The sequence below is a fragment of the Heptranchias perlo genome, unplaced genomic scaffold (genome assembly GCF_035084215.1).
Source record: "Heptranchias perlo isolate sHepPer1 unplaced genomic scaffold, sHepPer1.hap1 HAP1_SCAFFOLD_532, whole genome shotgun sequence".
NCBI lineage: Eukaryota > Metazoa > Chordata > Chondrichthyes > Hexanchiformes > Hexanchidae > Heptranchias > Heptranchias perlo.
The window spans coordinates 131,712-158,704 of record NW_027139551.1 but is presented as its reverse complement, the minus strand read 5'-3'; the positions used below and the strand labels follow the sequence as shown (position 1 = coordinate 158,704).

The following is a 26,993-nucleotide window of genomic DNA, read 5'->3' as shown; positions in this document are numbered from 1 at the left end:
AGAGAGAGGGGAGAGAGTGGGAGAGAGGGGGAGAGAGGGGGAGGGAGAGTGAGTGAGAGTGAGGGAGTGAGAGAGACAGGAAGAGAGAGAGAGTGAGAGACAGGGAGTGAGAGAGAGACCCGGAGAGAGAGAGAGTGAGAGAGTTGGATAGAGGGAGAGAGAGAGACGGGAGTGACAGAGAGACAGGGAGTGAAAGAGAGTGAGCGAGAGAGGGGGATAAACAGGGAGTGAGAGAGAGAGACAGGGAGTGAGATAGAGAGAGAGAGAGGGAGTGAGAGAGAGAGAGAGACAGGAAGAGAGAGACAGAAGGAGAGAGAGAGTGAGTGAGAGAGTCAGGGAGAGAGATAGAGTGAGAGAGAGGGAGACTGAGGGAGGGAGAGAGAGAGAGGGAGAGAGACAGACAGTGGAGAGGGAGGGAGGAAGAGAGAGAGAGAGAAAGAAAGAAAGAAAAAGAGAGGGAGAGGGTGAGGGGGATCGAGGGAGAGAGAGAGAGACAGAGAAAGAGGGATCGAGAGAGAGAGACAGACAGAGAGAGAGAGAGACAGACAGACAGACAGAGAGAGAGGGGGATAGAGACAGGGAGTGAGAGAGAGAGAGAGAGGGAGAGACGGAGTGAGAGAGAGACCGGGAGTGAGAGAGAGAGAGTGAGAGAGAGAGACAGGGAGTGAGAGAGAGACGGGGGAGAGGGAGAGACAGGGAGTGAGAGAGAGAGAGTGAGAGAGAGAGAGAGGGAGTGAGAGAAAGAGACAGAGGGGGAGAGAGAGAGTGAGAGAGAGAAACAGCGAGAGAGGGAGTGACAGGGAGTGAGTGAGTGACAGGGAGTGTGAGTGACAGGGAGTGTGAGTGACAGGGAGTGTGAGTGAGAGGCAGTGAGGGAGAGGGGGAGTGAGAGAGACAGGGAGTGAGGGAGAGGGGGAGTGTGAGTGACAGGGAGTGAGGGAGTGACAGGGAGTGAGGGAGTGACAGGGAGTGAGGGAGTGACAGGGAGTGAGGAGAGGGGGAGTGTGAGTAACAGGGAGTGAGGGAGAGGGGCAGCGTGAGAATACAGGGAGAGAGAGAGAGAGTGAGTGAGAGAACGACAGGGAGAGAGAGAGAGATTGAGTGAGAAAGAGAAAGGGAGAGAGAGAGAGAATGAGTGAGAGACAGGGAGAGAGAGAGAGGGAATGAGAGAGAGAGACAGGTGGAGAGACAGGGAGTGAGAGAGTGAGAGAGTGAGAGAGAGACAGGGAGAGAGTGAGAGAGAGAGAGGGAGTGAGAGAGAGAGTCAGGGAGTGAGAGAGAGAGATAGGGAGTGAAAGAGAGAGAGATGGAGGGAGTGAGAGAGAGACAGGGAGTGAGAGAGAGAGAGAGAGAGTTAGATAGAAGGAGAGAGAGAGACAGGGAGTGAGAGAGACAGGGAGTGAGAGAGAGGGAGACAGGGAGTGAGAGAGAGAGCGAGAGAGAGACAGAGAGGGAGTGAGAGACAGGGAGAGAGAGAGAGACAGGGAGTGAGAGAGACAGGGAGTGAGAGAGAGGGAGACAGAGAGATGGAGAGAGAGGGAGTGAGAGACAGGGAGAGAGAGAGAGAGAGGGAGGGGGGAGACAGAGAGAGAGAGAGGTGGAGAGAGAGAGAGAGGTGGAGAGAGAGACAGGGAGAGAGAGGGAGGGGGGGAGACAGAGAGAGAGAGAGGTGGAGAGAGAGAGAGAGGTGGAGAGAGAGACAGGGAGAGAGAGAAAGAGTGAGAGAGAGACAGGGAGTGAGGGAGTGACAGGGAACGAGAGAGACAGGGAGTGAGGGAGAGAGAGGGAGAGAGAGACAGGGAGTGAGGGAGTGAGAGACAGGAACAGGGAGTGAGAGAGAGACAGGGAGTGAGGGAGTGACAGGGAGTGAGGTAGGGACAGGGAGTGAGGGAGACAGAGAGTGAGGGAGAGGGGGACTGAGGGAGTGACAGGGAGTGAGAGAGAGACAGGGAGTGAGGGAGACAGGGAGTGAGAGAGACAGGGAGTGTGAGTGACAGGGAGTGAGGGAGAGGGGGAGTGACAGGGAGAGGGGGAGTGTGAGTGACAGGGAGTGAGGGAGTGACAGGGAGTGAGGAGAGGGGGAGTGTGAGTGAGAGGGAGTGAGGGAGACAGGGAGTGAGGAGAGGGGGAGTGTGAGTGAGAGGGAGTGAGGGAGACAGAGAGTGAGGGAGACAGGGAGTGAGGGAGACAGGGAGTGTGAGTGACAGGGAGTGAGGGAGAGGGGGAGTGAGGGAGTGAGGGAGTGACAGGGAGTGAGGAGAGGGGGAGTGTGAGTAACAGGGAGTGAGGAGAGGGGGAGTGTGAGTAACAGGGAGTGAGGGAGAGGGGCAGCGTGAGAATGGAGGGATCTGAACCCTCCCCTTTATGAAGAGCCCAGGCCGAGGGACACAGAGTCCAGTTTGTGTTTCTATTTGTTGAGATGAGGATCAACATTCTCCCCCTGGGCCTGGGCCTGGGCCTGGGCCCTGCCCTGAATTAAGTGCCCTGATAATGAGAGCACAGGATGTCAGTCTGGGCCTCCATCTCAACACCTTTTTATCTCTTCCTCTTGAAGCAGGGACTCCCCGATCTGTCGACGAGCTGTAATTAGGCAGACAATCCTGGGGGCAGACGCCTCACCCGCTCCCCCTGCTCCCCCCCCTGGCCTTCCACTGCCCCCTTGACAAGCCTGGGACCTGAGACCCAGCTCCTCCCTGGGGAGAGGCCTCTGGCCTGGGCCCAGGATCGAGGGGTCTCCCAGACACCCAGGGGAGCCGACTGGACCCTCTCTCCCTCCCATCTCGGAGTCTCAAGGTCATTTATCACCTTGCTGTTTGTGGGATCTTGCTGTGCACAAATGCCCTCCAAAATGGCTGATGTTTCGGGCCTGCCAGGAGTTCCATTAATCGCCTCCCCCCAGTAAAGTACGGATGTCCCTCTTGCTCCATCACGGAGGAGGGAGAGAGGCCCCGGTTCACGGGGGGCCTCCCCACCTCACTCCGGCACCACTCCCCTCACCCTCCCTCCCTCCCTCCCTCCCTCACCGGCCTCACTCTGCCCGCCCCCGTCGCCCACCAGCTCCGTGACGCTCTCTTCCCGCCAGAGCTTTTGCCGGCGGCCGAGGCAGCGGACGGCCCAGGAGGCCCCCCAGCGCCAGGAGGCCGCCGCCCAGGAGGGTCAGGCCCAAGAGGGAGAGGACGGAGCCGTGCGTGTCCCGCCCGTAGGCCGGGCCCCGCGACCGAGGCGCCCACCAGCAGGGCGAGCACGCCCAGGGCGAGGAGGCAGCGGTGGCAGGAGTTCCCCAGGCCTCCCGTGGCCTCGGCCACCGCCCGATCGGGGGGGGGCGGGGGGGAACGTGGAATCGGACTTTGTCGTTGGCCAGGTCGGCGCTCGCTCCATCGCACGCCAGCTGTTGCACATCTGCCCGGCCGTTCTCCTCCATCTTTGACCGGGCGCTTTCCTCCCAACGGACCCTGGAAGACACAACGGAGAAAACGGGGCAATGGGAAAGGAGCAGGAGACAGAGGACAACCTCGTCCCGACCAAAGGCTCCCCAGCACCTCCCCACTCTGAGGTGTCAGCCCTGCCTCAGTGGGGCTCTCCCCCTCTCTCACTCTCTCTCTCCCTCTCTCTCACTCTCTGAGTCGGAAGGAGGCCATTCAGCCCCTCGAGCCTGTTACTATAGGAACAGGAGGAGGCCCGTTCAGCCCCCTCGAGCCTGTTACTATAGGAACAGGAGGAGGCCCATTCAGCCCCTCGAGCCTGTTACTGTAGGAACAGGAGGAGGCCCATTCAGCCCCTCGAGCCTGTTACTATAGGAACAGGAGGAGGCCCATTCAGCCCCTCGAGCCTGTTACTATAGGAACAGGAGGAGGCCCATTCAGCCCCCTCGAGCCTGTTACTATAGGAACAGGAGGAGGCCCATTCAGCCCCCTCGAGCCTGTTACTATAGGAACAGGAGGAGGCCCATTCAGCCCCTCGAGCCTGTTACTATAGGAACAGGAGGAGGCCCATTCAGCCCCCTCGAGCCTGTTACTACAGGAACAGGAGGAGGCCCATTCAGCCCCCTCGAGCCTGTTACTATAGGAACAGGAGGAGGCCATTCAGCCCCCTCGAGCCTGTTACTACAGGAACAGGAGGAGGCCATTCAGCCCCTCGAGCCTGTTACTACAGGAACAGGAGGAGGCCATTCAGCCCCCTCGAGCCTGTTACTACAGGAACAGGAGGAGGCCATTCAGCCCCTCGAGCCTGTTACTACAGGAACAGGAGGAGGTCCATTCAGCCCCTCGAGCCTGTTACTATAGGAACAGGAGGAGGCCCATTCAGCCCCCTCGAGCCTGTTACTACAGGAACAGGAGGAGGCCCATTCAGCCCCTCGAGCCTGTTACTACAGGAACAGGAGGAGGCCCATTCAGCCCCTCGAGCCTGCTCTGCTGTTCACTTTAGATCAGGGCCGATCTGGATCTTAACCCCATCTCCCCACCTTGGTTCCCTGACCCTTAATACCCTCGTCCAATGAAAATCCATCGATCTCAGTCTTGAAAGCTCCGACTGACCCCCAGAATCCACAGCTTTTTTTTGGGGGGAGAGAGTTCCAGATTCCCACTCCCCCCTTTGTGTGAAGAAATGCTTCCCGACATCACCCCTGAACGGGCCGAGCTCCAATTTTAAGATTCTGCCCCCTTGTTCTGGACTCCCCCCACCCCCCAGAGGAAATAGTTTCTTTCTCTGTCTCTCTCCCCTCCTTTAATCATCTTAAACCCCTCGATTAGATCCCCCCCTTAATCTTCTGCACTCGAGGGTGATAGGGGCCCAGTCTGTGCGACCCGTCCTCGTAGTTTAACCCTTTAAGGCCCCCCCTCCGCCGTCTGTCTCCCGTTGATGAAAATCAGGCAGGGTGTAAAACAGGAGGTGGTTTTATTCCCGCCCGCTGTGTGAACTCGCCCGAAACCAGTTTTACCGACTTGCACACTCCCGCCCAACACCCCACAAGGGCAAAGAAATGGACTCCCAATTCTCCCGTCTCTTCAACTGGATTGAGGGGAATATCGTCTCCCGACCAAACGATTAAATGACATGGGATCTGACCGCTCAGGAGGAGGCCATTCGCACCATCGTGTCCGTGCCGGCTCTTGGAAAGATCGATCCAATTAGTCCCATTCCCCCCGATCTCTCTCCCCCCGTGACCCTGTGAATTTTTCCCCTTCGAGTCTCTCTCCGATTCCCCTTTTGAAAGTTATTATTGAATCTGCTCCCTCCGCCCTTTCAGGCAGTGAATTCCAGATCAGAACAACTCGCTGCGTAAAAACATGTCTCCCGATCTCCTCGATGGTTCTTTGGACAATTATCTTCAATCTGTGTCCTCTGGTCACCGACCCTCCTGACACTGGGAACACTTTCTCCCCATTGGCTCCATCCCAAACACTCCTCATTTTCAACAATCCCAGCTCCTCCAGTCTCTCCACATAACTGAAGTCCCCCATCCCTGGTCCCACACTGGTCAATCTCCCCTTAACCTTCTCTGGTCTAAAGAGAACAATCCCAGCTTCTCCAGTCTCTCCACATAACTGAAGTCCCCCATCCCTGGTCAATCTCCCCTGAACCTTCTCTGGTCTAAAGGAGAACAATCCCAGCTCCTCCAGTCTCTCCACATAACTGAAGTCCCCCCATCCCTGGTCCCACACTGGTCAATCTCCCCTTAACCTTCTCTGGTCTAAAGGAGAACAATCCCAGCTCCTCCAGTCTCTCCACATAACTGAAGTCCCCCATCCCTGGTCCCACACTGGTCAATCTCCCCTTAACCTTCTCTGGTCTAAAGGAGAACAATCCCAGCTCCTCCAGTCTCTCCACATAACTGAAGTCCCCCCATCCCTGGTCCCACACCGGTCAATCTCCCCTTAACCTTCTCTGGTCTAAAGGAGAACAATCCCAGCTCCTCCAGTCTCTCCACATAACTGAAGTCCCCCCATCCCTGGTCCCACACCGGTCAATCTCCCCTTAACCTTCTCTGGTCTAAAGGGAACAATCCCAGCTCCTCCAGTCTCTCCACATAACTGAAGTCCCTCATCCCTGGTCCCACACCGGTCAATCTCCCCTTAACCTTCTCTGGTCTAAAGGAGAACAATCCCAGCTCCTCCAGTCTCTCCACATAACTGAAGTCCCCCATCCCTGATCCCACACTGGTCAATCTCCCCTTAACCTTCTCTGGTCTAAAGGAGAACAATCCCAGCTCCTCCAGTCTCTCCACATAACTGAAGTCCCCCATCCCTGGTCCCACACTGGTCAATCTCCCCTTAACCTTCTCTGGTCTAAAGGAGAACAAGCCCAGCTCCTCCAGTCTCTCCACATAACTGAAGTCCCCCATCCCTGGTCCCACACTGGTCAATCTCCCCTTAACCTTCTCTGGTCTAAAGGAGAACAATCCCAGCTCCTCCAGTCTCTCCACATAACTGAAGTCCCCCATCCCTGGTCCCACACTGGTCAATCTCCCCTTAACCTTCTCTGGTCTAAAGGAGAACAATCCCAGCTCCTCCAGTCTCTCCACATAACTGAAGTCCCCCATCCCTGGTCCCACACTGGTCAATCTCCCCTGAACCTTCTCTGGTCTAAAGGAGAACAATCCCAGCTCCTCCAGTCTCTCCACATAACTGAAGTCCCCCATCCCTGGTCCCACACTGGTCAATCTCCCCTTAACCTTCTCTGGTCTAAAGGGAACAATCCCAGCTCCTCCAGTCTCTCCACATAACTGAAGTCCCCCATCCCTGGTCCCACACTGATCAATCTCCTCTGCACCCTCTCCAAGTCCTGGACATTTACAGGATTTGATTTGAAAGGGAAATTTTCCAATTCTCCCCTTGGTGAATTCTTTCCCCGTGTTCTTGTTTCACCTGCAAGGAATTAAGAGTCTTCTTCAGATCATCCAGGATCTGCAAACTTCTCTCCTTCTTTGTCTCCTTCTCTCTCCCCTGTCTCTCTCTCTCTTTCTCTGTCGATCTGCCTTGTCTCCAGAGTTCAGGTACAGCGATGTTCAGGGTTGACGATTATCAGGAACCAGACTGATTTCCAAGGATTGCCTCTCCGAAGCCTGGAAAGGCAAGAATCTCTCTCTGATCCAATTTGAAATCGATCCCACAGGAGAGCAAAAAAAGTATTGAAAAACTTCTTCGAAACTTTTTTGAAGAAAAATGCAACCTGCCGCTGTTAAAGTCACTCTCCTTTCTGGAGTTTGTTCTGCTGATTTACAGAAGTGAGGGACGCCCAGTGATTAAAACATCGATAAGGATCGACAGGCTGAGCACCACTTAGCGAGGGCTAGCTCCTCTTAAAGGGGAGGTCGTGACACTCGCCACCTCCCACACAAATTGACCACAGTCGTTTCCTTCAGGCAAACACAGGAGGCTCTGAATTGGGACCCGGTCGCTGGACATCTCAGCACGAGTTTCCAACAGAGTGAGAGCCCCGGGGGCCGAATATTTAAAGGTCCGCAAAGGCAGCATTAACGGGAATCTGTGATCAGGAGCTCATTTCAGTCTTGTTCAGTTGGAAGATGTTTTTTTGTGTCTCATCCAACGAACGACGAGATTATTTCCTTCTTAAAGAGAGATTTTTATTCAGTGTTGCTTGTTGGAACATTTTTCCACGGCAAATCTGAAGGATGTGGGATCGTTCCTGAGTCCAGGATTTCAGGGAATAATCAATGCAGTGAGCTGTGTACAAACCCCTGTACACCCACACTCACACTGAGCTCTGTATACATTCCCCTGTATACCCACACTCACACTGAGCTCTGTGTACAAACCCCTGTACACCCACACTCACACTGAGCCCTGTGTACATTCCCCTGTATACCCACACTCACACTGAGCTCTGTGTACATTCCCCTGTATACCCACACTCACACTGAGCCCTGTGTACATTCCCCTGTATACCCACACTCACACTGAGCTCTGTGTACATTCCCCTGTATACCCACACTCACACTGAAACCTGTGTACATTCCCCTGTATACCCACACTCACACTGAGCTCTGTGTACATTCCCCTGTATACCCACACTCACACTGAGCTCTGTGCACATTCCCCTGTATACCCACACTCACACTGAGCTCTGTGTACAGTCCCCTGTATACCCACACTCACACTGAGCTCTGTGTACATTCCCCTGTATACCCACACTCACACTGAGCTCTGTGTACATTCCCCTGTATACCCACACTCACACTGAGCACTGTGTACATTCCCCTGTATACCCACACTCACACTGAAACCTGTGTACATTCCCCTGTATACCCACACTCACACTGAGCTCTGTGTACATTCCCCTGTATACCCACACTCACACTGAGCGCTGTGTACATTCCCCTGTATACCCACACTCACACTGAGCCCTGTGTACATTCCCCTGTATACCCGCACTCACACTGAGCTCTGCGTACATTCCCCTGTATACCCACACTCACACTGAGCTCTGTGTACATTCCCCTGTATACCCGCACTCACACTGAGCTCTGCGTACATTCCCCTGTATACCCACACTCACACTGAGCTCTGTGTACATTCCCCTGTATACCCACACTCACACTGAGCGCTGTGTACATTCCCCTGTATACCCACACTCACACTGAGCACTGTGTACATTCCCCTGTATACCCACACTCACACTGAGCCCTGTGTACATTCCCCTGTATACCCGCACTCACACTGAGCTCTGCGTACATTCCCCTGTATACCCACACTCACACTGAGCGCTGTGTACATTCCCCTGTATACCCACACTCACACTGAGCCCTGTGTACATTCCCCTGTATACCCACACTCACACTGAGCTCTGTGTACAGTCCCCTGTATACCCACACTCACACTGAGCACTGTGTACATTCCCCTGTATACCCACACTCACACTGAAACCTGTGTACATTCCCCTGTATACCCACACTCACACTGAGCTCTGTGTACATTCCCCTGTATACCCACACTCACACTGAGCGCTGTGTACATTCCCCTGTATACCCACACTCACACTGAGCCCTGTGTACATTCCCCTGTATACCCACACTCACACTGAGCTCTGTGTACATTCCCCTGTATACCCGCACTCACACTGAGCTCTGCGTACATTCCCCTGTATACCCACACTCACACTGAGCTCTGTGTACATTCCCCTGTATACCCACACTCACACTGAGCCCTGTGTACATTCCCCTGTATACCCGCACTCACACTGAGCTCTGCGTACATTCCCCTGTATACCCACACTCACACTGAAACCTGTGTACATTCCCCTGTATAACCACACTCACACTGAGCCCTGTGTACATTCCCCTGTATACCCACACTCACACTGAGCTCTGTGTACATTCCCCTGTATACCCACACTCACACTGAGCCCTGTGTACATTCCCCTGTATACCCACACTCACACTGAGCCCTGTGTACATTCCCCTGTGTACCCACACTCACACTGAGCGCTGTGTACATTCCCCTGTATACCCACACTCACACTGAGCTCTGTGTACATTCCCCTGTATACCCACACTCACACTGAGCACTGTGTACAGTCCCCTGTATACCCACACTCACACTGAGCTCTGTGTACATTCCCCTGTATACCCACACTCACACTGAGCCCTGTGTACATTCCCCTGTATACCCACACTCACACTGAGCTCTGTGTACAGTCCCCTGTATACCTACACTCACACTGAGCTCTGTGTACATTCCCCTGTATACCCACACTCACACTGAGCTCTGTGTACATTCCCCTGTATACCCACACTCACACTGAGCTCTGTGTACATTCCCCTGTATACCCACACTCACACTGAGCTCTGTGTACATTCCCCTGTATATCCACACTCACACTGAGCTCTGTGTACATTCCCCTGTATACCCACACTCACACTGAGCCCTGTGTACATTCCCCTGTATACCCACACTCACACTGAGCTCTGTGTACATTCCCCTGTGTACCCACACTCACACTGAGCTCTGTGTACATTCCCCTGTACACCCACACTCACACTGAGCTCTGTGTACATTCCCCTGTATACCCACACTCACACTGAGCTCTGTGTACATTCCCCTGTATACCCACACTCACACTGAGCCCTGTGTACATTCCCCTGTATACCCACACTCACACTGAGCTCCTCTTTCCAACAATCAACACTGAATAAAAATCTCTCTTTCAGAAGGAAATAATCTCGTCGTTCGTTGGATGAGACACAAAAAAACATCTTCCAACTGAACAAGACTGAAATGAGCTCCTGATCACAGATTCCCGTTAATGCTGCCTTTGCGGACCTTTAAATATTCGGCCCCCGGGGCTCTCACTCCATTGGAAACTCGTGCTGAGATGTCCAGCGACCGGGTCCCAATTCAGAGCCTCCTGTGTTTGCCTGAAGGAAACGACTGTGGTCAATTTGTGTGGGAGGTGGCGAGTGTCACGACCTCCCCTTTAAGAGGAGCTAGCCCTCGCTAAGTGGTGCTCAGCCTGTCGATCCTTATCGATGTTTTAATCACTGGGCGTCCCTCACTTCTGTAAATCAGCAGAACAAACTCCAGAAAGGAGAGTGACTTTAACAGCGGCAGGTCGCATTTTTCTTCAAAAAAGTTTCGAAGAAGTTTTTCAATCCTTTTTTTGCTCACCTGTGGGATCGATTTCAAATTGGATCAGAGAGAGATTCTTGCCTTTCCAGGCTTCGGAGAGGCAATCCTTGGAAATCAGTCTGGTTCCTGATAATCGTCAACCCTGAACATCGCTGTACCTGAACTCTGGAGACAAGGCAGATCGACAGAGAAAGAGAGAGAGAGACAGGGGAGAGAGAAGGAGACAAAGAAGGAGAGAAGTTTGCAGATCCTGGATGATCTGAAGAAGACTCTTAATTCCTTGCAGGTAAAACGAGAACACGGGGAAAGAATTCACCAAGGGGAGAATTGGAAAATTACCTTTCAAATCAAATCCTGTAAATGTCCAGGACTTGGAGAGGGTGCAGAGGAGATTGACCAGAATTGGACCAGGGATGGGGGACTTCAGTTATGTGGAGAGACTGGAGGAGCTGGGATTGTTCCCTTTAGACCAGAGAAGGTTAAGGGGAGATTGACCAGTGTGGGACCAGGGATGGGGGACTTCAGTTATGTGGAGAGACTGGAGGAGCTGGGATTGTTCCCCTTTAGACCAGAGAAGGTTAAGGGGAGATTGACCAGTGTGGGACCAGGGATGGGGGACTTCAGTTATGTGGAGAGACTGGAGGAGCTGGGATTGTTCCCTTTAGACCAGAGAAGGTTAAGGGGAGATTGACCAGTGTGGGACCAGGGATGGGGGACTTCAGTTATGTGGAGAGACTGGAGGAGCTGGGATTGTTCTCCTTTAGACCAGAGAAGGTTAAGGGGAGATTGACCAGTGTGGGACCAGGGATGGGGGACTTCAGTTATGTGGAGAGACTGGAGGAGCTGGGATTGTTCTCCTTTAGACCAGAGAAGGTTAAGGGGAGATTGACCAGTGTGGGACCAGGGATGGGGGACTTCAGATATGTGGAGAGACTGGAGGAGCTGGGATTGTTCTCCTTTAGACCAGAGAAGGTTAAGGGGAGATTGACCAGTGTGGGACCAGGGATGGGGGACTTCAGTTATGTGGAGAGACTGGAGGAGCTGGGATTGTTCTCCTTTAGACCAGAGAAGGTTAAGAGGGAGATTGACCGGTGTGGGACCAGGGATGGGGGACTTCAGTTATGTGGAGAGACTGGAGGAGCTGGGATTGTTCTCCTTTAGACCAGAGAAGGTTAAGGGGAGATTGACCAGTGTGGGACCAGGGATGGGGGACTTCAGTTATGTGGAGAGACTGGAGGAGCTGGGATTGTTCTCCTTAGACCAGAGAAGGTTAAGGGGAGATTGACCAGTGTGGGACCAGGGATGGGGGACTTCAGTTATGTGGAGAGACTGGAGGAGCTGGGATTGTTCCCTTTAGACCAGAGAAGGTTAAGGGGAGATTGACCAGTGTGGGACCAGGGATGGGGGACTTCAGTTATGTGGAGAGACTGGAGGAGCTGGGATTGTTCTCCTTAGACCAGAGAAGGTTAAGGGGAGATTGACCAGTGTGGGACCAGGGATGGGGGACTTCAGTTATGTGGAGAGACTGGAGGAGCTGGGATTGTTCCCTTTCGACCAGAGAAGGTTAAGGGGAGATTGACCAGTGTGGGACCAGGGATGGGGGACTTCAGTTATGTGGAGAGACTGGAGAAGCTGGGATTGTTCTCCTTTAGACCAGAGAAGGTTAAGGGGAGATTGACCAGTGTGGGACCAGGGATGGGGGACTTCAGTTATGTGGAGAGACTGGAGGAGCTGGGATTGTTCCCTTTAGACCAGAGAAGGTTAAGGGGAGATTGACCAGTGTGGGACCAGGGATGAGGGACTTCAGTTATGTGGAGAGACTGGAGGAGCTGGGATTGTTCTCCTTTAGACCAGAGAAGGTTAAGGGGAGATTGACCAGTGTGGGACCAGGGATGGGGGACTTCAGTTATGTGGAGAGACTGGAGGAGCTGGGATTGTTCTCCTTTAGACCAGAGAAGGTTAAGGGGAGATTGACCAGTGTGGGACCAGGGATGGGGGACTTCAGTTATGTGGAGAGACTGGAGGAGCTGGGATTGTTCCCTTTAGACCAGAGAAGGTTAAGGGGAGATTGACCAGTGTGGGACCAGGGTTGGGGGACTTCAGTTATGTGGAGAGACTGGAGGAGCTGGGATTGTTCTCCTTTAGACCAGAGAAGGTTAAGGGGAGATTGACCAGTGTGGGACCAGGGATGGGGGACTTCAGTTATGTGGAGAGACTGGAGGAGCTGGGATTGTTCTCCTTTAGACCAGAGAAGGTTAAGGGGAGATTGACCAGTGTGGGACCAGGGATGGGGGACTTCAGTTATGTGGAGAGACTGGAGGAGCTGGGATTGTTCTCCTTTAGACCAGAGAAGGTTAAGGGGAGATTGACCAGTGTGGGACCAGGGATGGGGGACTTCAGTTATGTGGAGAGACTGGAGGAGCTGGGATTGTTCTCCTTTAGACCAGAGAAGGTTAAGGGGAGATTGACCAGTGTGGGACCAGGGATGGGGGACTTCAGTTATGTGGAGAGACTGGAGGAGCTGGGATTGTTCCCTTTCGACCAGAGAAGGTTAAGGGGAGATTGACCAGTGTGGGACCAGGGATGGGGGACTTCAGTTATGTGGAGAGACTGGAGGAGCTCGGATTGTTCCCTTTAGACCAGAGAAGGTTAAGGGGAGATTGACCAGTGTGGGACCAGGGATGGGGGACTTCAGTTATGTGGAGAGACTGGAGGAGCTGGGATTGTTGAAAATGAGGAGTGTTTGGGATGGAGCCAATGGGGAGAAAGTGTTCCCAGTGTCAGGAGGGTCGGTGACCAGAGGACACGGATTGAAGATAATTGTCCAAAGAACCATCGAGGAGATCGGGAGACATGTTTTTACGCAGCGAGTTGTTCTGATCTGGAATTCACTGCCTGAAAGGGCGGAGGGAGCAGATTCAATAATAACTTTCAAGAGGGGAATCGGAGAGAGACTCGAAGGGGAAAAATTCACAGGGTCACGGGGGGAGAGAGATCGGGGGGAATGGGACTAATTGGATCGATCTTTCCAAGAGCCGGCACGGACACGATGGGGCGAATGGCCTCCTCCTGAGCGGTCAGATCCCATGTCATTTAATCGTTTGGTCGGGAGACGATATTCCCCTCAATCCAGTTGAAGAGACGGGAGAATTGGGAGTCCATTTCTTTGCCCTTGTGGGGTGTTGGGCGGGAGTGTGCAAGTCGGTAAAACTGGTTTCGGGCGAGTTCACACTGCGGGCGGGAATAAAACCACCTCCTGTTTTACACCCTGCCTGATTTTCATCAACGGGAGACAGACGGCGGAGGGGGGGCTTAAAGGGTTAAACTACGAGGACGGGTCGCACAGACTGGGCCCCTATCACCCTCGAGTGCAGAAGATTAAGGGGGGGATCTAATCGAGGGGTTTAAGATGATTAAAGGAGGGGAGAGAGAGAGAGATTGGGAGAATGCCCAGCACATACACAATGCCTGGATTAATTTTACTTCAGCCTCCACGACGTAACAGGCTCATTATCCGAATCCGTTTTAACTCTTGGCAGCCTCACATGGTCGAACAGCAGGTGGGAATTCCTGGAGCACACTGCCACGCAGCTCATTGATCATTAATTTGCAGGGTGGGGATCTCACACGCAGGGCGTGGACAAACTGGGACTCTTTCCACTGGAGCAGAGCAGGCTAAGAGGATATTTAATCGAGTTTATTTCGATTACAAAAAGAGTTTTGAGAGAGCGAATGGGGATAGACTGTTTCGTCTGTTTGGGGAGTCAGACACGAGGAGCCATCGAGTAAAACTGTCACTGAGAGAGTGAGGAGAGAGGTTAGAAATTACTTTAATCAGAGGGTTGTTATAAGGTGGAATGGTTTATAACAGGGAATGGGTGAGGAAGAGATCATTGCATCTTTTAAAGGAAAATTGGATCAGTGATTGAAGGAGAGAAAGATGCAGATCCATGGGGAGAGAGTGGGGCAGTGGGATTAGTTTGGGATTGATACAGGACTATGGGGAGAGAGTGGGACAGTGGGATTAGTTTGGGGATTGATACAGGGCTATGGGGAGAGAGTGGGGCAGTGGGATTAGTTTGAGATTGATACAGGGCTATGGGGAGAGAGTGGGACAGTGGGATTAGTTTGGGGATTGATACAGGGCTATGGGGAGAGAGCGGGGCAGTGGGATTAGTTTGGGGATTGAGACAGGGCTATGGGGAGAGAGTGGGGCAGTTGGATTAGTTTGGAATTGATACAGGACTATGGGGAGAGAGTGGGGCAGTGGGATTGGTTTGGGGATTGATACAGGGCTATGGGGAGAGAGTGGGGTAGTGGGATTAGTTTGGGGATTGATACAGGAATATGGGGAGAGAGTGGGGCAGTGGGATTAGTTTGGGGATTGATACAGGACGATGGGGAGAGAGTGGGGCAGTGGGATTAGTTTGGGATTGATACAGGACTATGGGGAGAGAGTGGGGCAGTGGGATTAGTTTGGGGAATGATACAGGGCTATGGGGAGAGAGCGGGGCAGTGGGATTAGTTTGGGGAATGATACAGGGCTATGGGGAGAGAGCGGGGCAGTGGGATTAGTTTGGGGATTGATACAGGGCTATGGGGAGAGAGTGGGGCAGTGGGATTAGTTTGGGGAATGATACAGGGCTATGGGGAGAGAGCGGGGCAGTGGGATTAGTTTGGGGATTGATACAGGACTATGGGGAGAGAGTGGGGAAGTGGGATCAGTTTGGGATTGATACAGGGCTATGGGGAGAGAGTGGGGCAGTGGGATTAGTTTGGGGATTGATACAGGGCTATGGGGAGAGAGCGGGGCAGTGGGATTAGTTTGGGATTGATACAGGAGTATGGGGAGAGAGTGGGGCAGTGGGATTAGTTTGGGATTGATACAGGGCTATGGGGAGAGAGCGGGGCAGTGGGATTAGTTTGGGGTTTGATACAGGACTATGGGGAGAGAGCGGGGCAGTGGGATTAGTTTGGGATTGATACAGGGCTATGGGGAGAGAGCGGGGCAGTGGGATTAGTTTGGGGTTTGATACAGGACTATGGGGAGAGAGTGGGGCAGTGGGATTAGTTTGGGATTGATACAGGACTATGGGGAGAGAGCGGGGCAGTGGGATTAGTTTGGGGATTGATACAGGACTATGGGGAGAGAGTGGGGCAGTGGGATTAGTTTGGGATTGATACAGGGCTATGGGGAGAGAGCGGGGCAGTGGGATTAGTTTGGGGTTTGATACAGGACTATGGGGAGAGAGCGGGGCAGTGGGATTATTTTGTGATTGATACAGGACTATGGGGAGAGAGTGGGGCAGTGGGATTAGTTTGGGATTGATACAGGGCTATGGGGAGAGAGCGGGGCAGTGGGATTAGTTTGGGGTTTGATACAGGACTATGGGGAGAGAGCGGGGCAGTGGGATTAGTTTGGGGATTGATACAGGACTATGGGGAGAGTGTGGGGCAGTGGGATTAGTTTGAGATTGACACAGGGCTATGGGGAGAGAGCGGGGCAGTGGGATTAGTTTGGGGTTTGATACAGGGCTATGGGGAGAGAGTGGGACAGTGGGATTAGTTTGGGGATTGATACAGGGCTATGGGGAGAGAGCGGGGCAGTGGGATTAATTTGGGATTGATACAGGGCTATGGGGAGAGAGCGGGGCAGTGGGATTAGTTTGGGATTGATACAGGATTATGGGGAGAGAGTGGGGCAGTGGGATTAGTTTGGGGATTGATACAGGACTATGGGGAGAGAGTGGGGCAGTGGGATTAGTTTGGGGATTGATACAGGGCTATGGGGAGAGAGTGGGGCAGTGGGATTAGTTTGGGGATTGATACAGGACTATGGGGAGAGAGTGGGACAGTGGGATTAGTTTGGGGATTGATACAGGGCTATGGGGAGAGAGCGGGGCAGTGGGATTAGTTTGCGGATTGATACAGGACTATGGGGAGAGAGTGGGGCAGTGGGATTAGTTTGGGGATTGATACAGGACTATGGGGAGAGAGTGGGGCAGTGGGATTAGTTTGGGGATTGATACAGGACTATGGGGAGAGAGTGGGGCAGTGGGATTAGTTTGGGATTGATACAGGACTATGGGGAGAGAGTGGGGCAGTGGGATTAGTTTGGGGATTGATACAGGGCTATGGGGAGAGAGTGGGGCAGTGGGATTAGTTTGGGGATTGATACAGGGCTATGGGGAGAGAGTGGGGCAGTGGGATTAGTTTGGGATTGATACAGGGCTATGGGGAGAGAGTGGGGCAGTGGGATTAGTTTGGGATTGATACAGGGCTATGGGGAGAGAGTGGGGCAGTGGGATTAGTTTGGGGATTGATACAGGGCTATGGGGAGAGAGCGGGGCAGTGGGATTAGTTTGGGATTGATACAGGGCTATGGGGAGAGAGTGGGGCAGTGGGATTAGTTTGGGATTGATACAGGACTATGGGGAGAGAGCGGGGCAGTGGGATTAGTTTGGGATTGATACAGGGCTATGGGGAGAGAGCGGGGCAGTGGGATTAGTTTGGGGATTGATACAGGGCTATGGGGAGAGAGTGGGGCAGTGGGATTAGTGTGGGGATTGATACAGGGCTATGGGGAGAGAGCGGGGCAGTGGGATTAGTTTGGGGTTTGATACAGGACTATGGGGAGAGAGCAGGGCAGTGGGATTAGTTTGGGGTTTGATACAGGACTATGGGGAGAGAGCGGGGCAGTGGGATTAGTTTGGGATTGATACAGGACTATGGGGAGAGAGTGGGGCAGTGGGATTAGTTTGGGATTGATACAGGACTATGGGGAGAGAGAGGGGCAGTGGGATTAGTTTGGGATTGATACAGGGCTATGGGGAGAGAGCGGGGCAGTGGGATTAGTTTGGGGTTTGATACAGGACTATGGGGAGAGAGCGGGGCAGTGGGATTAGTTTGGGGATTGATACAGGACTATGGGGAGAGAGTGGGGCAGTGGGATTAGTTTGGGGATTGATACAGGGCTATGGGGAGAGAGTGGGGCAGTGGGATTAGTTTGGGGATTGATACAGGGCTATGGGGAGAGAGCGGGGCAGTGGGATTAGTTTGGGATTGATACAGGACTATGGGGAGAGAGCGGGGCAGTGGGATTCGTTTGGGATTGATACAGGACTATGGGGAGAGAGCGGGGCAGTGGGATTAGTTTGGGGATTGATACAGGGCTATGGGGAGAGAGTGGGGCAGTGGGATTAGTTTGGGGATTGATACAGGGCTATGGGGAGAGAGCGGGGCAGTGGGATTAGTTTGGGGATTGAGACAGGGCTATGGGGAGAGAGTGGGGCAGTGGGATTAGTTTGGAATTGATACAGGACTATGGGGAGAGAGCGGGGCAGTGGGATTAGTTTGGGGATTGATACAGGGCGATGGGGAGAGAGTGGTGCAGTGGGATTAGTTTGGGATTGATACAGGGCTATGGGGAGAGAGTGGGGCAGTGGGATTAGTTTGGGGATTGATACAGGACTATGGGGAGAGAGTGGGGCAGTGGGATTAGTTTGGGGATTGATACAGGACGATGGGGAGAGAGTGGGGCAGTGGGATTAGTTTGGGATTGATACAGGACTATGGGGAGAGAGTGGGGCAGTGGGATTAGTTTGGGGATTGATACAGGGCTATGGGGAGAGAGTGGGACAGTGGGACTAGTTTGGGATTGATACAGGACTATGGGGAGAGAGCGGGGCAGTGGGATTAGTTTGGGGATTGATACAGGGCTATGGGGAGAGAGTGGGGCAGTGGGACTAGTTTGGGATTGATACAGGACTATGGGGAGAGAGCGGGGCAGTGGGATTAGTTTGGGGATTGATACAGGACTATGGGGAGAGAGTGGGGCAGTGGGATTAGTTTGGGATTGATACAGGGCTATGGGGAGAGAGCGGGGCAGTGGGATTAGTTTGGGGATTGAGACAGGGCTATGGGGAGAGAGTGGGGCAGTGGGATTAGTTTGGAATTGATACAGGACTATGGGGAGAGAGCGGGGCAGTGGGATTAGTTTGGGGATTGATACAGGGCGATGGGGAGAGAGTGGTGCAGTGGGATTAGTTTGGGATTGATACAGGGCTATGGGGAGAGAGTGGGGCAGTGGGATTAGTTTGGGGATTGATACAGGACTATGGGGAGAGAGTGGGGCAGTGGGATTAGTTTGGGGATTGATACAGGACGATGGGGAGAGAGTGGGGCAGTGGGATTAGTTTGGGATTGATACAGGACTATGGGGAGAGAGTGGGGCAGTGGGATTAGTTTGGGGATTGATACAGGGCTATGGGGAGAGAGTGGGGCAGTGGGATTAGTTTGGGGATTGATACAGGGCTATGGGGAGAGAGCGGGGCAGTGGGATTAGTTTGAGATTGATACAGGACTATGGGGAGAGAGTGGGGCAGTGGGATTAGTTTGGGGATTGATACAGGACTATGGGGAGAGAGCGGGGCAGTGGGATTAGTTTGGGATTGATACAGGGCTATGGGGAGAGAGTGGGGCAGTGGGATTAGTTTGGGGTTTGATACAGGACTATGGGGAGAGAGTGTGGCAGTGGGATTAGTTTGGGGATTGATACAGGACTATGGGGAGAGAGTGGGGCAGTGGGATTAGTTTGGGATTGATACAGGGCTATGGGGAGAGAGCGGGGCAGTGGGATTAGTTTGGGGTTTGATACAGGACTATGGGGAGAGAGCGGGGCAGTGGGATTAGTTTGGGATTGATACAGGACTATGGGGAGAGAGTGGGGCAGTGGGATTAGTTTGGGATTGATACAGGGCTATGGGGAGAGAGTGGGGCAGTGGGATTAGTTTGGGGATTGATTCAGGGCAATGGGGAGAGAGTGGGGCAGTGGGATTAGTTTGGGATTGATACAGGGCTATGGGGAGAGAGCGGGGCAGTGGGATTAGTTTGGGGTTTGATACAGGACTATGGGGAGAGAGCGGGGCAGTGGGATTAGTTTGGGGATTGATACAGGACTATGGGGAGAGTGTGGGGCAGTGGGATTAGTTTGGGATTGACACAGGGCTATGGGGAGAGAGCGGGGCAGTGGGATTAGTTTGGGGTTTGATACAGGGCTATGGGGAGAGAGTGGGACAGTGGGATTAGTTTGGGGATTGATACAGGGCTATGGGGAGAGAGCGGGGCAGTGGGATTAATTTGGGATTGATACAGGGCTATGGGGAGAGAGCGGGGCAGTGGGATTAGTTTGGGATTGATACAGGATTATGGGGAGAGAGTGGGGCAGTGGGATTAGTTTGGGGATTGATACAGGACTATGGGGAGAGAGTGGGGCAGTGGGATTAGTTTGGGGATTGATACAGGGCTATGGGGAGAGAGTGGGGCAGTGGGATTAGTTTGGGGATTGATACAGGGCTATGGGGAGAGAGTGGGGCAGTGGGATTAGTTTGGGGTTTGATACAGGACTATGGGGAGAGAGTGGGGCAGTGGGATTAGTTTGGGGATTGATACAGGACTATGGGGAGAGAGTGGGGCAGTGGGATTAGTTTGGGATTGATACAGGACTATGGGGAGAGAGTGGGGCAGTGGGATTAGTTTGGGGACTGATACAGGGCTATGGGGAGAGAGTGGGGCAGTGGGATTAGTTTGGGGATTGATACAGGGCTATGGGGAGAGAGCGGGGCAGTGGGATTAGTTTGGGGATTGATACAGGGCTATGGGGAGAGAGTGGGGCAGTGGGATTAGTTTGGGGATTAATACAGGGCTATGGGGAGAGAGCGGGGCAGTGGGATTAGTTTGGGATTGATACAGGACGATGGGGAGAGAGTGGGGCAGTGGGATTAGTTTGGGATTGATAGAGGGCTATGGGGAGAGAGCGGGGCAGTGGGATTAGTTTGGGGTTTGATACAGGACTATGGGGAGAGAGTGTGGCAGTGGGATTAGTTTGGGATTGATACAGGGCTATGGGGAGAGAGTGGGGCAGTGGGATTAGTTTGGGGTTTGATACAGGACTATGGGGAGAGAGTGTGGCAGTGGGATTAGTTTGGGGATTGATACAGGACTATGGGGAGAGAGTGGGGCAGTGGGATTAGTTTGGGATTGATACAGGGCTATGGGGAGAGAGCGGGGCAGTGGGATTAGTTTGGGGTTTGATACAGGACTATGGGGAGAGAGCGGGGCAGTGGGATTAGTTTGGGATTGATACAGGACTATGGGGAGAGAGTGGGGCAGTGGGATTAGTTTGGGATTGATACAGGGCTATGGGGAGAGAGTGGGGCAGTGGGATTAGTTTGGGATTGATACAGGGCTATGGGGAGAGAGCGGGGCAGTGGGATTAGTTTGGGGTTTGATACAGGACTATGGGGAGAGAGCGGGGCAGTGGGATTAGTTTGGGGATTGATACAGGGCTATGGGGAGAGTGTGGGGCAGTGGGATTAGTTTGGGATTGACACAGGGCTATGGGGAGAGAGCGGGGCAGTGGGATTAGTTTGGGGTTTGATACAGGGCTATGGGGAGAGAGTGGGACAGTGGGATTAGTTTGGGGATTGATACAGGGCTATGGGGAGAGAGCGGGGCAGTGGGATTAATTTGGGATTGATACAGGGCTATGGGGAGAGAGCGGGGCAGTGGGATTAGTTTGGGATTGATACAGGATTATGGGGAGAGAGTGGGGCAGTGGGATTAGTTTGGGGATTGATACAGGACTATGGGGAGAGAGTGGGGCAGTGGGATTAGTTTGGGGATTGATACAGGGCTATGGGGAGAGAGTGGGGCAGTGGGATTAGTTTGGGGATTGATACAGGACTATGGGGAGAGAGTGGGACAGTGGGATTAATTTGGGGATTGATACAGGGCTATGGGGAGAGAGCGGGGCAGTGGGATTAGTTTGGGGATTGATACAGGACCATGGGGAGAGAGTGGGGCAGTGGGATTAGTTTGGGGATTGATACAGGACTATGGGGAGAGAGTGGGGCAGTGGGATTAGTTTGGGGATTGATACAGGGCTATGGGGAGAGAGTGGGGCAGTGGGATTAGTTTGGGGTTTGATACAGGACTATGGGGAGAGAGTGGGGCAGTGGGATTAGTTTGGGGATTGATACAGGACTATGGGGAGAGAGTGGGGCAGTGGGATTAGTTTGGGATTGATACAGGACTATGGGGAGAGAGTGGGGCAGTGGGATTAGTTTGGGGACTGATACAGGGCTATGGGGAGAGAGTGGGGCAGTGGGATTAGTTTGGGGATTGATACAGGGCTATGGGGAGAGAGCGGGGCAGTGGGATTAGTTTGGGGATTGATACAGGGCTATGGGGAGAGAGTGGGGCAGTGGGATTAGTTTGGGGATTAATACAGGGCTATGGGGAGAGAGCGGGGCAGTGGGATTAGTTTGGGATTGATACAGGACGATGGGGAGAGAGTGGGGCAGTGGGATTAGTTTGGGATTGATAGAGGGCTATGGGGAGAGAGTGGGGCAGTGGGATTAGTTTGGGGTTTGATACAGGACTATGGGGAGAGAGCGGGGCAGTGGGATTAGTTTGGGATTGATACAGGGCTATGGGGAGAGAGTGGGGCAGTGGGATTAGTTTGGGGTTTGATACAGGACTATGGGGAGAGAGTGTGGCAGTGGGATTAGTTTGGGGATTGATACAGGACTATGGGGAGAGAGTGGGGCAGTGGGATTAGTTTGGGATTGATACAGGGCTATGGGGAGAGAGTGGGGCAGTGGGATTAGTTTGGGGATTGATACAGGGCTATGGGGAGAGAGCGGGGCAGTGGGATTAGTTTGGGGTTTGATACAGGACTATGGGGAGAGAGCGGGGCAGTGGGATTAGTTTGGGATTGATACAGGACTATGGGGAGAGAGTGGGGCAGTGGGATTAGTTTGGGGATTGATACAGGGCTATGGGGAGAGAGCGGGGCAGTGGGATTAGTTTGGGGTTTGATACAGGACTATGGGGAGAGAGCGGGGCAGTGGGATTAGTTTGGGATTGATACAGGACTATGGGGAGAGAGTGGGGCAGTGGGATTAGTTTGGGATTGATACAGGGCTATGGGGAGAGAGTGGGGCAGTGGGATTAGTTTGGGGATTGATTCAGGGCAATGGGGAGAGAGTGGGGCAGTGGGATTAGTTTGGGATTGATACAGGGCTATGGGGAGAGAGCGGGGCAGTGGGATTAGTTTGGGGTTTGATACAGGACTATGGGGAGAGAGCGGGGCAGTGGGATTAGTTTGGGGATTGATACAGGACTATGGGGAGAGTGTGGGGCAGTGGGATTAGTTTGGGATTGACACAGGGCTATGGGGAGAGAGCGGGGCAGTGGGATTAGTTTGGGGTTTGATACAGGGCTATGGGGAGAGAGTGGGACAGTGGGATTAGTTTGGGGATTGATACAGGGCTATGGGGAGAGAGCGGGGCAGTGGGATTAATTTGGGATTGATACAGGGCTATGGGGAGAGAGCGGGGCAGTGGGATTAGTTTGGGATTGATACAGGATTATGGGGAGAGAGTGGGGCAGTGGGATTAGTTTGGGGATTGATACAGGACTATGGGGAGAGAGTGGGGCAGTGGGATTAGTTTGGGGATTGATACAGGGCTATGGGGAGAGAGTGGGGCAGTGGGATTAGTTTGGGGATTGATACAGGACTATGGGGAGAGAGTGGGACAGTGGGATTAATTTGGGGATTGATACAGGGCTATGGGGAGAGAGCGGGGCAGTGGGATTAGTTTGGGGATTGATACAGGACCATGGGGAGAGAGTGGGGCAGTGGGATTAGTTTGGGGATTGATACAGGACTATGGGGAGAGAGTGGGGCAGTGGGATTAGTTTGGGGATTGATACAGGGCTATGGGGAGAGAGTGGGGCAGTGGGATTAGTTTGGGGTTTGATACAGGACTATGGGGAGAGAGTGGGGCAGTGGGATTAGTTTGGGGATTGATACAGGACTATGGGGAGAGAGTGGGGCAGTGGGATTAGTTTGGGATTGATACAGGACTATGGGGAGAGAGTGGGGCAGTGGGATTAGTTTGGGGACTGATACAGGGCTATGGGGAGAGAGTGGGGCAGTGGGATTAGTTTGGGGATTGATACAGGGCTATGGGGAGAGAGCGGGGCAGTGGGATTAGTTTGGGGATTGATACAGGACTATGGGGAGAGAGTGGGGCAGTGGGATTAGTTTGGGATTGATACAGGGCTATGGGGAGAGAGCGGGGCAGTGGGATTAGTTTGGGGTTTGATACAGGACTATGGGGAGAGAGCGGGGCAGTGGGATTAGTTTGGGGTTTGATACAGGACTATGGGGAGAGAGCGGGGCAGTGGGATTAGTTTGGGATTGATACAGGACTATGGGGAGAGAGTGGGGCAGTGGGATTAGTTTGGGATTGATACAGGACTATGGGGAGAGAGTGGGGCAGTGGGATTAGTTTGGGATTGATACAGGGCTATGAGGAGAGAGCGGGGCAGTGGGATTAGTTTGGGGTTTGATACAGGACTATGGGGAGAGAGCGGGGCAGTGGGAATAGTTTGGGGATTGATACAGGACTATGGGGAGAGAGTGGGGCAGTGGGATTAGTTTGGGGATTGATACAGGGCTATGGGGAGAGAGTGGGGCAGTGGGATTAGTTTGGGGATTGATACAGGACTATGGGGAGAGAGTGGGACAGTGGGATTAGTTTGGGGATTGATACAGGACTATGGGGAGAGTGTGGGGCAGTGTGATTAATTTGGGATTGATACAGGACTATGGGGAGAGAGTGGGGCAGTGGGATTAGTTTGGGGATTGATACAGGACTATGGGGAGAGAGCGGGGCAGTGGGATTAGTTTGGGATTGATACAGGGCTATGGGGAGAGAGTGGGGCAGTGGGATTAGTTTGGGGATTGATACAGGGCTATGGGGAGAGAGCGGGGCAGTGGGATTAGTTTGGGATTGATACAGGACTATGGGGAGAGAGCGGGGCAGTGGGATTAGTTTGGGATTGATACAGGACTATGGGGAGAGAGCGGGGCAGTGGGATTAGTTTGGGGATTGATACAGGGCTATGGGGAGAGAGTGGGGCAGTGGGATTAGTTTGGGGATTGATACAGGACTATGGGGAGAGAGTGGGGCAGTGGGATTAGTTTGGGATTGATACAGGACTATGGGGAGAGAGCGGGGCAGTGGGATTAGTTTGGGGATTGATACAGGACTATGGGGAGAGAGCGGGGCAGTGGGATTAGTTTGGGGATTGATACAGGACTATGGGGAGAGAGTGGGGCAGTGGGATTAGTTTGGGATTGATACAGGACTATGGGGAGAGAGCGGGGCAGTGGGATTAGTTTGGGGATTGATACAGGGCTATGGGGAGAGAGTGGGGCAGTGGGATTAGTTTGGGATTGATACAGGACTATGGGGAGAGAGCGGGGCAGTGGGATTAGTTTGGGGATTGATACAGGACTATGGGGAGAGAGTGGGGCAGTGGGATTAGTTTGGGATTGATACAGGACTATGGGGGGAGAGTGGGGCAGTGGGATTAGTTTGGGGATTGATACAGGGCTATGGGGAGAGAGCGGGGCAGTGGGATTAGTTTGGGGATTGATACAGGACTATGGGGAGAGAGCGGGGCAGTGGGATTAGTTTGGGGATTGATACAGGACTATGGGGAGAGAGTGGGGCAGTGGGATTAGTTTGGGGATTGATACAGGGCTATGGGGAGAGAGCGGGGCAGTGGGATTAGTTTGGGGATTGATACAGGACTATGGGGAGAGAGCGGGGCAGTGGGATTAGTTTGGGGATTGATACAGGACTATGGGGAGAGAGCGGGGCAGTGGGATTAGTTTGGGGATTGATACAGGGCTATGGGGAGAGAGCGGGGCAGTGGGATTAGTTTGGGGATTGATACAGGACTATGGGGAGAGAGCGGGGCAGTGGGATTAGTTTGGGGATTGATACAGGGCTATGGGGAGAGAGCGGGGCAGTGGGATTAGTTTGGGGATTGATACAGGGCTATGGGGAGAGAGCGGGGCAGTGGGATTAGTTTGGGGATTGATCCAGGGCTATGGGGAGAGAGTGGGGCAGTGGGATTAGTTTGGGGATTGATCCAGGGCTGTGGGGAGAGAGTGGGGCAGTGGGATTAGTTTGGGGATTGATCCAGGGCTATGGGGAGAGAGTGGGGCAGTGGGATTAGTTTGGGGATTGATCCAGGGCTATGGGGAGAGAGCGGGGCAGTGGGATTAGTTTGGGGATTGATCCAGGGCAATGGGGAGTGTGGGCCTGGATTATGGGGCTCAAGTCTGTGGAGTGGGGAGGGAGAGGGAGAGAGAGAGTGAGAGAGGGGGAGAGCCCCACTGAGGCAGGGCTGACACCTCAGAGTGGGGAGGTGCTGGGGAGCCTTTGGTCGGGACGAGGTTGTCCTCTGTCTCCTGCTCCTTTCCCATTGCCCCGTTTTCTCCGTTGTGTCTTCCAGGGTCCGTTGGGAGGAAAGCGCCCGGTCAAAGATGGAGGAGAACGGCCGGGCAGATGTGCAACAGCTGGCGTGCGATGGAGCGAGCGCCGACCTGGCCAACGACAAAGTCCGATTCCACGGTCCCCCCGCCCCCGAGCGGGCGGTGGCCGAGGCCACGGGAGGCCTGGGGAACTCCTGCCACCGCTGCCTCCTCGCCCTGGGCGTGCTCGCCGTGCTGGTGGGCGCCTCGGTCACGGGCCTGGCCTACGGGCGGGACACGCACGGCTCCGTCCTCTCCCTCTTGGGCCTGACCCTCCTGGGCGGCGGCCTCCTGGCGCTGGCGGCCTCCTGGGCCGTCCGCTGCCTCGGCCGCCGGCAGAAGCTTCAGCGGGAAGAGAGCTTCACGGAGCTGGTGGGCGAGGGGCGGGCAGAGTGAGGCCGGTGAGGGAGGGAGGGAGGGAGGGAGGGTGAGGGGAGTGGTGCCGGAGTGAGGTGGGGAGGCCCCCCGTGAACCGGGGCCTCTCTCCCTCCTCCGTGATGGAGAAATAGGGACATCCGTGCTTTACGGGGGGAGGCGATTAATGGAACTCCTGGCCGCCCGAAACATCAGCCATTTTGGAGGGCGTAAAGAGGGACGGAAGGACAGAAGGGAGCGAGGGAGAGAGGAGGGGAACGAGGGAGGGAGGAGGAAATATCGGAACATAGGAACAGGAGGAGGCCATTCAGCCCCTCGAGTCCTGCTCCGCCATTTGATAAGATCATGGCTGATCTGTGATCTAACTCCATATCCCTGCCTTTGGCCCATATCCCTTAATACCTTTGGTTGCCAAAAAGCTATCTATCTCAGATTTAAATTTAGCAATTGAGCTAGTATCAATTGCCGTTTGCGGAAGAGAATTCCAAACTTCTACCACCCTTTGTGTGTAGAAGTGTTTTCTAATCTCGCTCCTGAAAGGTCTGGCTCTAATTTTTAGACTGTGCCCCCTACTCCTAGAATCCCCAACCAGCGGAAATAGTTTCTCTCTATCCACCCTATCCGTTCCCCTTAAT

At 53.7% G+C, this 26,993-nt stretch overlaps 1 protein-coding gene across 1 annotated transcript; it reads left to right on the top strand.

Annotated features, from left to right (window-relative positions):
* The first annotated feature begins 10,547 nt into the window (after positions 1 to 10,547).
* On the top strand, positions 10,548 to 26,427 carry LOC137315078 (transmembrane protein 100-like). Its single transcript, XM_067980022.1, has 2 exons — positions 10,548 to 10,872; positions 25,965 to 26,427. The coding sequence occupies exon 2, from the start codon at positions 25,996 to 25,998 to the stop codon at positions 26,377 to 26,379; it is 384 nt and encodes a 127-aa protein (XP_067836123.1). The 5' UTR covers positions 10,548 to 10,872; positions 25,965 to 25,995; the 3' UTR covers positions 26,380 to 26,427.
* Positions 26,428 to 26,993: the final 566 nt, after the last annotated feature.